The 16,723-nt window shown below is 43.1% G+C and overlaps 1 protein-coding gene across 8 annotated transcripts in view; it reads left to right on the top strand.

Annotated features, from left to right (window-relative positions):
• The first annotated feature begins 296 nt into the window (after window positions 1-296).
• NR2C1 (nuclear receptor subfamily 2 group C member 1) overlaps window positions 297-16,723 on the top strand; it is a 49,407-nt gene continuing 32,980 nt past the window's right edge. For 2 of the 8 annotated variants that reach the window (XM_061351258.1, XM_061351261.1), the window contains exon 1: window positions 297-437. Coding sequence is in view for 4 of the 8 variants with exons in the window: in XM_061351255.1 (XP_061207239.1) it covers window positions 16,645-16,698 (54 nt within the window). In the remaining 4 variants the exon portion in view is untranslated. Of the gene's footprint in view, window positions 438-1,001; window positions 1,139-13,498; window positions 13,608-16,622; window positions 16,699-16,723 lie in introns of those variants that run through there. The other 6 variants (XM_061351259.1, XM_061351262.1, XM_061351255.1 and 3 more) reach the window with 5 other exon arrangements.

Here is a 16,723-nt window from a genome sequence, read left to right on the forward strand (position 1 = left end):
TCCTTGAAGAGAACAGCGGCGGGGATTTGGAGACTCGAGTTCTCCTCCTCACGGACACGGGGCCCGTGTTGCTGTCAGAACCATGTGGGCCAGAGCCACGTTTCCCCATCTGTAAGGGATGCCACCTGCCCGCGGCACCTCAGCTCCCGGCGCTCCCCTCAGCACCGCTCTAGGCCCGAGGCGGCAGCGCCGGTACCGGCCGCTGCCGGGTGCGGAAGGTGCCGGGCGGCCCACAGCGGCCGCCAGCCCCGCCCCAGCAGCCCCCCACCACTGCCAAGGCAGCCAGGCGCAAGCGCAGGCGCAGCCGCCGCGGCGGTGAGGGGCGGGGCGGTGCCGAGCCGAGGGGGCGGGGTCACGAACTCTGACCTCCAGGAGCCGGAGCCGCCGCTATCGTCGCCGCCAAATAAACCGGCCGAAGAGGCCGCCGGACCCACCAGGTGAGTCACTCCGCCGGCAGCGGCCGCGGCCCGGCGCGGTGATGGCAGTGCGCTAACGGTGCGTTCTTGCGCGGCTTCCGTCCTCCGCGGAGCGTGGCGCAGGGCGCCGCCCGTCCCGCCTCAGGCCTTGGCGCGTCCCGCGGTCGGCCCCGCGCCCCCCGACCTTTCACCTACAGGAACCGCTTGCGCCTCCCGCCGCCCCGCATCCGGGCAGCGCCGTCTGCTGCTCGCCGCCAGCGCGGCGGGCTGCGGCCGCTCCCGCTGCCGAGAGGCAGCCGCGGGGGGAGGCGGCGGTGGGTGATGCCATCCATCCTCATGCTGGGCTCCGGCCCCGCGCAGCCATTTTGCGAGGGGCCCGCTGGCCGCTGGGGAGGCCGAGTCCGGGCGGTGCCTCGCCGCAGCTCCGCGGGTAGTGGAGATGTGAGGGCAACCTGTCCAGGGGGGAGGTGGGGGGTGGGTTGGGGTAAGATGGGCCTGGGCGCCGGGCAGAAGCTGGGCCGCCGCGATGCTCTCACCCTTCCCCCTTTCCCCTCCCCCGCTCTCCCCCCCCTCAGCGGCGGCGGCCGTGCGCAGCGTCAGGCCCCCCCGGGGGCTGACCGAGCTCCCGACCCGCAGCCGCTTTGTGCCTGCCGTCTCCGTCACACAGCCGGTTCGCTTCTCTCAGATGGCGCTGGCGGCTGTCTGGGTTGGTTTGGGTTAAGGTAATAAGTTCTGGATAACGCCCGGTAGTGTTTTTGTTGTGGCAGATGACCCTGTCGCTGGTCCGTAGTTTGTGTCGTTGCGTGGGGTTTTACTTCTGAGCTGCTGGGCTTGTGGGCTCTTCCTTCTCTCACTGCTGCAACATATTGTCCTAAGTGTGGAAAGCGCTGCCCTGTATCATAGGATGAATTTAGGTTTGCACTTTATGCAGGGAAGAGAGGAGGTGGCATCTGTTGTGCGAATAAACTTGAGAAACAGGGAAGGAAGAAAAGGCTTTTGATACTGGTTTTACTGCAAGACGAGTGTGTGGGCCTGATTCTTGAAAGCCTGAGTTGGGCATTCTTCATGTGTGAAAACTGGTTTGAAGTTATTGATACAGCATCAGCAAGAGGGGCTGGAGAAAGTGGTGTAGTAGGAGGAGCTGTATCCCAAAAATGAGATGGCAGAGAATTCAAGTAGTTTTCTGTAGGGCAGCTTCCTGGTTTTGGAGTTGGCATTATGTAATTAAAAATAGAAGGACTGGGGGAGTCAAAACATCACATTACTGTGCTGGGTGAGGCAGTGTTCACCTGGTGACACTTCTGTGCTTTGTATTTTGGGTGGCTTTTTCTGTAACAGTATTTTTACCTGAAAATAATTCTGTAAATTATTGTAGCCCCCCATTAGTCCATGGTGGCCAGTTGTGACACAGGCATTTAACCCACAGCTTTCTCCTTGACTGTACAGCTTTCCTCAATGTGCTTGTTTGAGGGAAATCTTAATGTCTGCTTCTGTCCGTAGCTCTTTCTCCAGAGGCATTGCAGATTCTCTGTTACCACAAGACTGAGGTTAATCTCATGGTACTCAGCTGTATGTGTACACATATGTGGTAATACAGGGAACATAACTGACATCACCTGGCATGGTGTACAGTCCTCAGCTGCTTCTGCAGTTCATTCAGACTGCTCTACCTGCATGGTTGGGCACCACTTGCTAAGTCTGTTGCATTCTGCAAGAACAGATCAAGATGTTTTTTACAGAAAAGAGTTAGCAGTAGATAAATTAACTGGCTTTATCTCTTCCCTTCAGTTCTTATTAACACTTGTTTTTCTTACTGGCTCTGTTTTCTTGTGAAGTGTTGCCTTGAAGAGAACGAATACAGTGCAAATGCAGTGGGAGTTCTGATGTCTTTAAGAATACCCATAGCCTAGGCTAGATTGTGGGGTAGCAGGGGGAGACTGGGTTTTGGTTTGTTTTGGGTTTTTATTTTACTTCTTTTAAAGCCTACCTTGGTTTCTCTGATCAAGTTTCTCAGCCTCTGAAGAGAAAGCCCTGAGCAACATGGGTAACTCTTAAGCTGACTTTGCTTTGGGGGGAAAGGGTTTGGACCAGACGACCTCCAGAAGTCCCTTTCAACATGAATTTATTTCATGACTGTTGTGTTATTGAAGCTGGAGGGGAGAGGAGCATGGGGAACAAAAGCCAAACAAAAACCCACCGATACTATGGCATGCTGTTACATAATTCACATGTAAAATACAATTACAGAATGCTTAAAGCTCATGTGCTAGTTCAGTGAATACTGGCTTTCATCTGTAATATGAAATCTAAATATTTACACTGGGAAGATTAGTTTGCTTGTTCCTTATGCTGATAACTCAATTTTCATTTTGATTCACTGTGTGCTTATTGTATTATGCAATTAAAGATTGTGCAGCCAGTGAAATTGCTGGAGTTTTCTTATGGTTTGTGAAGGAAGGCAGTCTCCCTGAAGAAAGTAACCTGTGTCTAATGTCTGGGTCAGAAAAAATCCTGAAAACAGCCAGCAACCCCTGCTTAAAGGGAGCTGAACTGTGTGTAAGAAATAGAGCAGGGTCAAATCTTTAGCTTGTACACATTTCCTCTACTGGTGGACAAAGTATGGATCTCTGCTGGCAGTGCTGCATCTGACAAAGGGTATGTGCCTTTCCTGCTTCAGCAGGCACTAGGGCTTACCTGGTTTTAATAGTAAGCTTTGCTAACCTGAGTGATTTTTGGTTGATGCAGGTCAGGGAGCTCTCATGTGAGTGTCTGCTTTGCCGGGCCTGTGAGGGTATTAACATCCACGCTGAGGGTGGGCGCAGGGGCCAAAGGCTGTGGCTGGCACAGCTATCTGCCTGTGCTGTTTTATCAGGCACAGGCTGCAGCATGCAACCCAACAGTGACCATCAAGGAAAACTGGACAAGTTATCTTCTGGGTGGTGTTTCAAGCTGCTTTTGACACTTTAAACTTGTGCTTGTACCTTATTGGCATAAGGTGAGCTGCTGCAAAGCAGAATTTAATCAGTGTGAGAATGACTGGTAAAACTGCAAAAGTACAGTTAATCAAAATCTTACTCTTGTGTATGCAGACCTGTCCATATATTTACCCTTCAGTCGTCAGCTTCTCATTCCAGATATTGCTGTTAAGTAGTACTCACCAAACTCTTAAAGCAACAAAGGATTTATCTTCTGAAGGATCAACTCTTCATTTCCACTTCTTTGAGACCAGAGGGTTGCTTGTGCTTTCTGCAGAAGTCCCATGTGTCTTATGAGGTAGTGCTGCAGATTTCGTAACGAAGTATGCTCTTTCCTGAAAATCGTGGTGTAAGAACTGCCTATCACATTCTGTATCACTATTTAGATTAATTTTGCTGGTTTAGCCAGGGCTTCTCTGAAAGACTCTTCAAATTTGCCTAGCTTAAATTACTCTTGTTCAACTTGATAGGGAGATAGGCAGGACTAAGCTAAGTATTTGACAGCCTCTGTAGAAAGTTAAACCAGAAACTTGAAAAACGTAAACCACCAGAAAACTAAAGCCAAACCCTCTGCTGTTGTCATATTAGCTATAATTAATAATTATTTAATTCCAAGTAAGTTGAGGTTGTGGTTTATAGCTTAGCAGCAACTTTGTGGTGTGAAAACTGCTCCATTTATTTTGGTGATGTTTCCTTTGAAGTACTAGCAGGACAGTGTAAGTGTCAACATGACTAATGCTTTCACTCTTGACTGACTTAATCTGATTTTTTTTTTTTTCAATGTGCTTTACAAGTGTGTTGATAGGAACTAGAAAAAACAAACCAGAAGAACCCCAAACAAAACCCCAGCCACACTCATCTAAAAAAATCTGATCCTGTGGAGTTGATAAGGGGTGGGGCAGGAAGAGGTGGATGATGATACTTTTATCTGAAACAATGTCAACACTGATTTACTGTGCTGAAAGGATCTGTGTGAAACTCGGGGTGGAGGGGGCTGTTCTTTTGAAGGCAGTTTCTGTGGATGTGAATGTGTGCAAGTAGTACTACTGAATACATATGCATGTTCTTTCGGTAGTGTGCTTTCATTTATCAGTTGTCTCATCTATGGCTGTAATTCAGTGAATACCCCAAGCAGTCATCTCACACCATGACTATGGGCAGTTTGGTATTACAAATAAGCTCTTGTAACGTTATGGGCTTTTTCCAAAAGAAAGACTTCTGTTTCTGCTACTGCTTGCTTTTTAGTGTGCATTACATGTAGCAATTAGATGCAGGGTAAATCAATTCAGAAGATGAGCTTACCTTACAGCGTTATAAATGAGGTGAAATGCAAGAGGGGGACAAAGCTGTCAGGCAGGATTGGGACTGCCTCTTTGTGAAATGCTGTAGCTATACTATAGTAGACTTAATGCCTCAGTATGTTTGGAAAGAAGGATTTGCACTTGCTATGTGTGTTAATGTAATCTTTGTGTGCCAGGTAGAACAGACCTGGCTTCAGACAGGTGAACTTCCTGTTCTAGATCATTGTGCAGCTTCAGCTCTGGTGGAGGGAACCAGTTTTGTCCTTTTTCTTTGTGTACTAAATACAGGATTTTGCAGGCTTCAGGTGCAGATGCAGGCTATGGCTGACATGACAGCAGCTTGACCTGATTAAATGGCTCTCTTCTTACCTAGTTCTGGCCTGTTGCCAGCACTCATGTGAATGGACTCAGTTTGCAGACAGCCCCCCTTGCCTTTTCTCCTCCCTCCTTATTGGAGAATCATAGAATAATTAAGGTTGGAAAGGACCTTAAGATCATAAAGTTTCAACCCCCCTGCCATGGACAGGGACACCTCACACTAAATCATGTCACCCAGGGCTCTGTCCAGCCTGGCCTTGAACACTGCCAGGGATGGAGTATTCACAACTTCCCTGGGCAGCCCATTCCAGTGCCTCACCACCCTTACAGTAAAGAACTTCTTCCTTATATCCAATCTAAACTTCCCCTGTTTAAGTTTGAACCCATTACCCCTTGTCCTATCACTACAGTCCCTAATGAAGAGTCCATCCCCAGCATCCCTGTGACCCCCCCCATCAGATACTGGAATGCTGCTATGAGGCCTCCACGCAGCCTTCTTTTCTCCAGGCTGAACAGCCCCAGTTTTCTCAGCCTGTCTTCATATGGGAGGTGCTCCAGTCCCCTGATCATCCTCATGGCCCGCCTCTGGACTTGTTCCAACAGTTCCATGCCCTTTTTATGTTGAGGGCACCAGAACTGCACACAGTACTCCAGGTGAGGTCTCACGAGAGCAGAGTAGAGGGGCAGGATCACCTCCTTCGACCTGCTGGTCACGCTCCTTTTGATGCAGCCCAGAACACGGTTGGCTTTCTGGGCTGCAAGCGCACACTGCAGCTGGCTCATGTTCATTTTCTCATCAACCAGCACCCCCAAGTCCTTCTCTGCAGGGCTGCTCTGAATCTCTTCTCTGCCCACCCTGTAGCTGTGCCTGGGATTGCTCCGACCCAGGTGTAGGACCTTGCACTTGGCATGGTTAAACTTCATGAGGTTGGCATCAGCCCACCTCACAAGTGTGTCAGGGTCCCTCTGGATGGCATTCCTTCCCTCTAGCGTATCAACCGAACCACACAGCTTGGTGTCATCGACAAACTTGCTGAGGGCGCACTCAATCCCACTGTCCATGTCAGCGACGAAGATGTTAAACAAGACCAGTCCCAACACTGATCCCTGAGGGACACCACTCGTTACTGGTCTCCAGCTGGACATTGAGCCATTGACCACAGCTCTTTGTGTGCGGCCATCCAGCCAGTTCTTTACCCACCCAGTGGTCCCTCCATCAAATTGATGTCTCTCCAATCTAGAGACAAAGATGTCGTGTGGGACAGTGTCGAATGCTTTGCACAAGTCCAGGTAGATAACATCAACTGCTCTACCCCTGTCCATCAGTTCTGTAGCCCTATCATAGAAGGCCACCAAATTGGTCAGGCAGGATTTCCCCTTAGTGAAGCCATGCTGGCTGTCACCAAGCACCTTGTTGTTTTTCATGTACCTTAGCATGCCTTCCAGGAGAATCTGCTCCAAGATTTTGCCAGGCAGAGACATGAGACTGACTGGTCTGTAATTCCCTGGGTCATCCATTTTCCCCTTCTGGAAAACGGGGGTTATATTTCCCTTTTTCCAGTCACTGGGAACTTCACCTGACTGACATGATTTTTCAAATATGATGGCCAGCGGCTTAGCAACTTCATTTGCCAGCTCCTTCAGGACCCACGGATGGATTTCATCAGGACCCATGGGCTTGTTCAGATTAAGATTGTCTCAAATCAGTTCCTCTCCTACAGTGGGCCCAAGGTCTTCATTCTCACAGTCCCTGCATCTGCCTTCCAGGACTTGGGTGGTGCGGTCAGAGCCTTTGCCAGTGAAGACCGAGGCAAAGAAGTCATTCAAAACCTCAGCCTTCTCCAAATCTAGGGTAGCCTTTTCTCCTGATAGGTTCTGGAGAGGGGCTATGTTGTCCCTTGTCTGTCTTTTATTCGCTGCATACCTGTAGAACCCCTTCCTGTTATCCTTAACATCCCTAGCCATGTTTAATTCTAACTGGTCCCTAGCTTCCCAGGCAACCTCCCTGTATTCTTCCCAGGCTGCCTGTCCTTGCTTCCACCTTTTATAAGCCTCTTTTTTCCTTCAAACTTTCCTCAGCAGCTCCTTATCCACCCAAGGAGGTCTCCTGGCCCTCCTGCTGCACTTCCTTCTAGTTGGGATGCAACACTCCTGAGCTTGTAGCAGGTGATCCTTGAAGATCAACCAGAGGCTTGGGCCCCCCTGTCCTCTAGGGCTATATCCCATGGAACCTCACTAAGCAGGTTCCTGAAGAGGCCAAAGTCTGCTCTCCTGAAGTCCAGGGCAGTGAGCTTGCTGCATGCTCTTCTTGCTGTCCTGAGGATCTCAAATTTGACCATCTCATGATCACTGCAACCAAGGCTGCCTTGGAGCATCACATTTCCAACCAGCCGCTCCCTTTTGGTGAGCACGAGGTCAAGCATGGCACCTCTCCTTGTCGGCTCTTCAATTACTTGCAGAAGGCAGTTGTCTTCCACATAATCAAGGAACCTCCTGGACTGCTTGTGCTGGGCCGTACTGTCGTTGTGTCAGGGTGGTTGAAGTCCCCCATGAGAACAAGAGCCTGCGAGCGTGAGGCTTTTCCTATCTGTCTGTAGAGTGCTTTATCCACAGATTCCTCTTGATCCCCACAATAATGCCCCCCTTAGCCGTTGTCCCTTTAACCCTGACCCACAAACTCTGTTGACTGCTCACCAGTGCTTCCTTTCCACTATCCTTTGTGAGGCTGGTGAGCTGAATCAGCTCTGTAACTGTTCAGGCAGGTTCTAGAGACTGCATGATAAAGCAGCAGGAGCCCAGGGCTAGAAGGGAAGTGGCCCATTAGTGGTAAGAAGGACTTGGCAGTCTCCTCAAAGCTTATCCTAACAATTCTGTTTTCTCACTTCTCCTCCCACTGTAGCACTTGTTTACATAAAAAAGCCGTGAGAGTAATGATTCTAAATTAATTGTACAGGCATGCTTGCAGATACATCTCTTCCTCTATTGCCGTGTGCCTTTTAATTATTCCCTTACGCTTTTACAAGCATCTCCCCTTGCTTGCCTGCAGGTTTAGCTGCTTCAGTTTTCTGTTACTATCTCTTGCATATGTAGTCTCTAAATCTTGATGTCATGCAAATTTAGTAAGCAGTATCTAACTGGGTGTCAAGAGTCACATAAATATTCCTTAGTTCATTGGTAAGGAGAATGTTACTCAATAAGTCTGCCAACTGTTCTACCATCTTGAGCAATATGCCTTGTAGAGTGATAATCCCGGAATAGCTTATCTAGTTTGCTGTGTTCATTGAGCTTTTCTTTTATGAAGCATTAAGCAAAGTAGTGTCATTGTTTCACAGATGTGTTTGGATTCCTTGGCTTAATTTATTGTCTGTAAAGCATTGGAGAATACTGTTGTGAAGTAGAAAGGAATGCTAGTATGAGTAACAAAGCCAGCTAACTCTAGCACTCTTAGTCCTAGATGTATTGTTACATGCTTTGTATTTTATGTGTAGGTGTTTATTAAACAAGTTTGGCACAGGTTATGCTGAATTCTTAATTAGTATATGATGAGTTTGAGAATGGAAATGAGGATTAGTTTCCATTTTAAGGTACAGAGCAGCTGTAGGACCAGTGTGATGACCTGAGCTAACATAGTGAATTCTTAATTCATTTTTGGAGATCAGTTGAAATAATTTTCTGTGGAAGCGGTATGAATGTAGAGATTAAGAAAGTTTCTTCTAAGAAGGAATACTATTAGAGCTCCACTATGTTAACCTTTTGAGCTTTCCTAAAAAGTCATGTTGATCTTCTGTATTTGTTTCCCCTGTGATAGAACAGAAAGTGGACAGTAATTCCTGCAGTCATAACTAGTTAACCAGCCTGTACCTCAGAAGTGTCTACAGTTCTTATGTAACTTTTAGTTTAAATGTGCATCTGACCTTCTACAGGAAAGACCTCTTTATTAACACACATCCTGTGTATATATATATGTAGTCATCAGAATCATTATGTATTCCATTGTGTCAAGCTGGTTTGACAATGCCAGCAGGGTAAGTTACTACTCAAACTTTACAAGCATTGTTTTCACACCAGTAAAACTACACTGGCCAGGGTTGTGACATGTTTTGAAAAAAGTAAGTAAACTGAGCATCTGGGATCAGCATAATTTTCACATCTAATATCTTCATACAGGTGTGGTTTCTTACTCATTTAAAGGGTGCTAAATCGGAATCAAGGTACTTAATAGTGGGGCAGGTATAACAAAAGTGCAGTATAATAGAACAAGATGTTTCACTTGCATCAAATGGAAAGCCCAAGCATAAAGAAATATTCTTCCTGCTACTGCTTTAAAGTCCTTAGTTTACACTGGTGTAACATTTTGAAGTACTATTAGGAAGAACTTCCTGCTGGGATAATTAAAGTTGTATAACTTTTGTCTCTGGAGAAGGATGTTGAGTTAAACATTGATGTCTTTTGGGTATAACTGTACTAGTGGAGAGGTTAGTGCTTCTGATTACTGACCATCGTATCTGCTGGCTGTTCTCATGAGAATGTTTCCTAACCCATTTCAGTTGAAGTAAGCCAAAATCAATTTAAAAAGTCTTTCCGAAGTTATGTTGACTAGAACATTGGAGAAGCTCTGGCGCATAAAAGCTGAGGAAGGAGTAAAGAAGAGTGCTTGAATTAGTGCAAGCTAATGAAAGTTTTCTGCTCGTGTGGTGGCTTGTGGAGGGTATCTAAAGTAGTGATAGAAAACCATTGGCAATAATGCCAGGCTCAGCACCAACAGTGAGCTAACACTGATGGTAGTGATGTATTGAAAAATAGTTCTGACTTGCATTTCAGTATGGAGTTTGCTAACTCATTTACTATGGACATAAAATAATGATATGTACATACAGAGATTCTTGTTACATTTCATTTGAGTCTCAAGATTGAGGAGAGATACAATAAATGCAATATTTGGAAACAACTTAGTGCTGCTGTATTTATTGGTAGAAGCCCCTACAGCTGTAATATTATTACGGTTCTTTTAACTGTGGGATGTTATAAATAAGATCCTGAAAGTATGTGCAGTTTTTCCATGTTGTGTTCTCTGGTCCCTTTTAGAACTCCAGCCCTTGTCCTTTCATTATTTTAGATAACTTGAGGAAGGAAATAAAAATGTGATTAGCAGTAACTAGTGCCTGGATAAAGTTTAGTTTATTTGTCTTATTCCCTTTGAAAGAGGAACAATGCATTCTCAAGCAAGAAAACATCAATTATTTGACTCGGTCGACCTCTTTCCTGCATTAGCAATAAAAAAACTTTTCTTGTATGTTGTCTGAGGTGTGCTTTGAAGATGTGTGTTATGGTTTGGACAAGTGTGGAAAAAAGAAGCATATCTGAAATTGGGAAGATTCCAATTGGATGAGAACACCTTGAGGGCTACTTCCAGTTGCTGAAGATCAAAATGCAGACCATGACAACAGTTAATTTAAATCTTTTTCTCTTTACTAGGAAATGAAGGTGTTTAATGAATATTTCCCAATTTCAGATAGCTTGATTTTAGGATATATTCATAATTTCACATGAAAATGCAGCTTTGGGGAATGTTGACTGAAATAACTTGGAGGAAGATGCTTTTAAGAACATGAATAATGTGCTAAATTTGTAAGTTTCTGTAACAGAAGAAAAAAAAAAAACAACCTGTTTTTTCCACTTAATTCTTTCCATGGATCTCTAAAGAGTGATTAAGCATACTCATACCTGATGTGAAGGCAAACATAGATAAGTAAGCAAAAGGTGAACTACAAAACTTTCTACATCTATCCCAAAGTTAGCTTAGAATGACTCCACAGTGAGCTGCATCAAGCAGCTGGATGGGCTGAAAACAAAGGGTGTAGTTTCCTGGGGCAGCTGAACTGAATTACCAGCTCCCACCAACAACAATGGAAGGGGAGGTTTGCCTCCTCCTTAATCTTCTTTTTTTTCCCTCCCTCCCTCCTTTGAGTTATAACAACATGTTCTCCCTTTTGTCTGCAATGGTATGAATCTGATTGCCAAGTAAATTACTTCATTGTGCTTACCTAGCAGATGCTTGGTGCATTTCTGCTTGGTTAGTTTTTCCTGTCTTTTTATCAAGTTGAATTATCTTAGTGTGTGGTCACCACCACCACCACAGTTTGGTCAGGGTGAGCAGGACCTCCTCTCAACCAGGGGTGAGCTGTAATTCTGTTCAGACTGCCTTTGAAACTATGCCCTGACATTGCAAGTAAGAAATAGGGTTCTGCCACTTCAGTTTCTTGAACTGACTCCTTAGAGCATTATGTATATACCGATGCCAGCACAAGAAGAGTTTAATAAAGCAGAGATGGGGAACAGGATAGGAATGCCTTGGCTTAGCCATTTTGGTGGATGAGCTGCAGCATGAAGTGTTGCCTGAAAATTTATCATTGAAACATTGGAGTTGGTGAGTCGTTTCACTATTATGCATGCTCTTCAGAGCAAAGTCATGTAATTTATTGGAGGTGATTTAAGTGAAGGCATCTCAGTACACACTACCACTTGCAAATACTGGATTTGTCAGTGCCCTTGTGTTTAGGGATTGCTTAAGTTAAAGCAACAACACACAAAAGAACCTACTACTGAACGTTCATGCAGCTTGAAGTTACAAGTGTCAAAATGTAAAATGGCATGTAATTACGCTTTAAATTCTTGTCAATAGTACTCCTTAATTTTGCCTTATTAAAAAAGAAACCACAGCAACATAAGGGAATAATCCTGTAATGTGTATCACTTTTTTTTATTGTATGTAATTACAAGTTAAAATGTACTGGTTAAAGGGTGTGTTCGCAATGCATGAAGTTGTACACCAGCATGAGCCATCATAGCTTCATTAGGCCATGTCAGGTAAATGAGGAAGAAACCCAATTTTCATTAAAATGCTTTTATTTTAGGATGTAGTCAAGGGTATTTAGTTGATGGGGTTTTTTTGTGTCCATGGAAATTTCATCCCCTCAGGCCAAAGTTAAGATTACACTTTAGTAGTGCTGGTAAAGAATTGAGGACATCAGTGCAACTCCTGACAGCGCTCTTGGCTGTCATCCTGCCTATAATGTACAGATAGATGGTCAAGGTGCTTTTGAGCCAGTTGCTAAGCATTACTGTTTACTACATGGTGTTTTAACACAAACATTAAAGGAAAACTTCAGAGTAGTGTCCTGCTCTCTAGTGATTCAGCAACCAGTCCAGAAGTAGCTCATCCACATGTACACTTGGAGTGAGAAGATGGGATGGAGGATTAATTCAATATGACGTTCCAAGCTATGCTACCTCTGCTTATAAGCTCTGTGAGTGTTTCAGTCTGGTTGTCTGCTTCTGAGAATTTGAATCAGTGTGTTACTCACTAGCAAAAGCCATGGTGGGACTGACTGCTAAGGAGTTTTAATTTGCTAGTTGTTCTCCTGTACACAAAGGAATTTCACCTGCTGAAGTGAAACTGGCATAAGATCATAGCCTCATAATCGGTATTTATAGATTAGGACTGAGGTACAACAGTCTTAGGAAGTCACTGTGTTTAAAAAACAAAACCAACACAAACCAACCAACCAACCAACCCAGGGGATATATTGGCATTTATGCATTTTAAACAGCCTTAGTTTTGTTTTCAGGCCTATTCCACTACAGAAGTTTGAAAAAGCCATCGAAACAGGGACTCTTCTAGAAAGCCTCTTCCCCTGCTCTTAAAAGTAAAACAGAGTATGCTTGCTCCTAAGAGCAAGAATACAGGATGCCTATAGTCAATTCTGGATTTGGGGGAGCTGAGCATCTTCATTATTTTTATTAGCACTCTGTGATAACACTGAATTAATAATGTGAAAATACCAGCTCTGTCTCATAGTTATCCTTCTTGCTCACAAGAGAGATCTTGTTAAGGACAGGTGTTAACACCAATACAGAATTCTGCCATAACCAGTACGAATTTTGCCATGTTCTTGGTGAGCATTTGGCAGTACGGCAAAGAACATAAAGTGCAATGTTGCAAAGATGCGGTACTGTTTAGTTCTATATTGGGCCTCGAAAAGGTCAACCAGTATCTGTTAACTGGATGGCTGACCACTAAGAGGTTAAAAAGTCTGTGCTGGAAACTGTTTTTACTAGAGAATACAAAGTTAAGCTATAAATAAGCTTATGTGTGAGGCTTTTATAATGGCACTGCTTCATCACATTGTTTTGAAAAGTAGTTCTGACTGTTAAGGTTCTCACAGTTAGAAAATGATACCATGCCTAGAAATTGGGGGTGAGTAAAGGAGATAGAACACCATGAATCTAACTCTTAGCTTGTGGACCAGAGGTATGTTCTAGGCCACTTTACCATCATGAGTATATTCTGTTTTGTCCTGTGGCTCTGTCATGCTTTTTTTTTTTCATCCTCTGTTTCTTGTTTCTTCACCAGGTTCATCTGTAAGAACCAAAGTAAGTGTGTCTAAGCTCCAGGGCTCGCCTCACAACAATTCATAGAGCTGTTGGCAAGTGTAGGAAACTTTTGTATGGCTTAAGATGATGTAAATTTCTGCTGCTGTAGAAAGGCGTGATCTACCATTCCCCTCCATCACTGGTACAGCAGTAGCGTTTGCATTGTAATATATCACATGCAAGTTATTCTTTTGGCATGAGAACTAACGTGAACAAAAATAAAACTTTGCTGCTGTCTGTGAAGTTACAGATGCATCAATACTGACAGCAGGCAGAGAGTTGGAAACTCAGGCTGAAAAATAGGTTAGGACTAGCCCTTTTGGTGACAGAATTGTATTGGATATGGTAGTAATCTCTAACATAAAAAAGAAAAGACCTTTCTTTATTGTTAAGTCTGTGGACAGAGTACTTGCGGAGGAGGCTTGGAGAAATTAGGCCACTCTGTCTTTCACTTACTGAGTTTGTGGCAAAAATATTCATGTGTTGACATACTAATTTAAAGTAATGGTGTGACAGAGAACATTAAAAAGAATAATTATAATTCTGCAGTGCTATGGGTCTGATAGGGAAGAATTTTTTTTATTCTTCATGTCTGTGTCAATTTCTGTAGAAGTTGTTTTCCAGATTTTGCCTGCTGTGCAAGTTCAGTATTTGACTGCAAGCTTTTACTAGATGAACAATAAATTACGCTTTTCTTTTCACTGCACTTTATTGTTCATTTCCATGTGCTACTGAGTTGGTGCAACACAGCTATAGCAGGAATAACTAGTATTCAGTATTCTTGTTGGAATATGCTAATTCTGCAGGCTGAAACACTAGGAGTTTTAGAAAAGCCTAACATAAAGTAGCTATATGCTCTGTTGGTAAATACAACTAAAATTGTAAAGGTCATAGTACTTTGTTGTGGGAAGGATTGTAGACCTGGCTTTTCTGATGGGAAAATGATATTGATGTAGTCTAGTTTCTTTCAGGAAAACAATGTAGAAAATGTTAGACATGGTGATTGCAGAGAAGATGTTACTGCTGCCTCAATATGCTGACTTAGGGGAACATGTGTTCTCCGTAAAATGGGTTTAAACTGCTCAAGGCGAGCTTTCTTGTGCATAGGTCTTTAAACTAGACAGTGAATCATAGAATAGTTAGGGTTGGAAAGGACCTTAAGATCATCTAGTTTTAAGCCCCCCGCCATGGGCAGAAGTAAAACTTCAAGATAAGCTAATAGTTTATTGTGAAATACATCTGCACAGTAGACTTACATGGAGGCAGTCAAAAGATTTTACTTTGAAGTAAGTCAGACTGCTTTCAAAATATTGGGCATTTTTTGAAATTTCAAGCAACTCTTGTTCTTCCTGTAGCTGAGAAAACAGTATGTTTTTGAGTTGTACAGTATTCCAGGTGGGAAGGTCTCTAGTCCAAAGCCCTACTCAAAGCATGGTCAGTTCCGAGATCAGACTCGAATTCCAGTGTTCTACTTACTTTACTCTCAGTTTTTTTGCAGCTTATCATCATGGGCACAGTATTTCTGGTACATCAGATTGTGACAGAGCTCTGAAATAACTCTGCAAAAAGTTTCTCTGTCTTACATACAAGTGTGCCTGTCTTACTAAATAGTTCTCTAATTTGCATTTAAGACATTAAACTTTTTTAATGAAGTAGTACTGATTTCTGTCACTCTGTGTGTAAACAATGCAATATCCTGTTGCTAGTGTTTTATTTAAATGAAGAAAAAGTCTGATAAAATACATTGTCTTGAAAATCTAGCTGCCTTTTAGATAATGATTGTGCTGCAGGTCACTGCATGCAGAAGTGGGTTAATGCTTTTCAACATACGCTTCAGTCTCCTATGCTCTATGTGTATGCTTGTCATCTTTTGTCTTAGCTAACAATGCAGCATGCTGGTGGGTGATTAAGAATGATCTGCAATGCAGTATTTGTATAGTCTTCTCTTCCATGCATCAGTCAGGGTTTGATATACTGCTGTGCACACTTTAAGGCATCCAGTTCTTGTCCTGGTCAAGAGATCTCTTTCTAATTGTAAGAACAGAGCGAGCTTCAAAATGAGTTAAGATCTAAGAGATAACTGGGGTAGTAGATACTTCCTATGAACACTAGCAAAGTTAGAGTGAAGACCAACTGGCTATACATATAGGTTTTCTACATATATAACTACTTTCATTAACATTCTGACTTTTTGTATGCTTGCACAGAACCATTTTTCCTTACTAAATAAATACATTTTTCCTTACTAAATAAATAAATAAACGTTTCATCCCAAGTAAAAGCTCCTTTATACTGACACCCTTTATTCTTATATTAATACAGAAATACATGCATTGGTATTAAACATCTTTATAATGTTGTCTGCAATGAAGAGGCTGTATATAATCCAACTACGTTGTATGTTTGAAACAAAGCACATTTACTACATAAATCCTTTCATGTAAGAGTTTGCTGGGTTTGTTCATATAAGAAGGTATTGCAGTGTTTTTAATACCGCTTTTGTCAGGAAAAATTCAGTGCTTATGGTGCTTCATAATTTGTATATGTTCCTTTTAAGTACTGCCTAGTGAGTATTTGTAAATCCATACCCAAACAAACAAGGCATACAGCTGAGTACTTCATACTGCATTAATGTAGTGGCGTCTGTTAAATCTTGCAAAATTCTTAATGCTGTAACTACAGTGTTGATACCAAAACAGCTTCTTTTTTTTAAACGTGATATGTTCTGCCTTCCAAATTGTGCTTCATATTAATTACAAAATTGACCTTCAAGCACTCCAGTTGCTACTAAAAAATCAGTATGAGTTCAGGAGGTAGATTTACCCCTTGGATTTGCAGTAACAAAACTGGCTTGGTTCTCATTTCTAAGATGTTAATTATGTACCTGCTGATGTCATGGTCAGAAATACACCCCTGTTCTCAGGTAGTTTATTGCATTGTTGCTCTCTGGAAAAGCAGAGAAGGAAAAATAGGAAGTCTCTATGTGAGTTGAGTAAAAAGATACAGTTTAAAGATAGCAAATATGTTATTACTTCTTAGTGTAATCAACTTTAAATTCTACAAGGATGTCATTTTCAGATTAATTGAACATGCTTTACTTACGTGAACTATATTTTCACTAAGATATTTTCACTTTTGAGGCTATATACGTTAAGCATCTTATTTCCTTTCTTTGACAGGAAATTCTGGTGATTAAAGATCATGGCAACCATAGAGGAACTGGCCCATCAAATTATTGAACCGCAGATGGGAGAGGTACATAAATTTTTAAGTCCTGTTT

The sequence above is a fragment of the Neopsephotus bourkii genome, unplaced genomic scaffold (assembly GCF_033783945.1).
Source record: "Neopsephotus bourkii isolate Nb327-2 ecotype Australia unplaced genomic scaffold, CSIRO-AGI_Nbou_v1 NB_567, whole genome shotgun sequence".
Taxonomy (NCBI): domain Eukaryota; kingdom Metazoa; phylum Chordata; class Aves; order Psittaciformes; family Psittacidae; genus Neopsephotus; species Neopsephotus bourkii.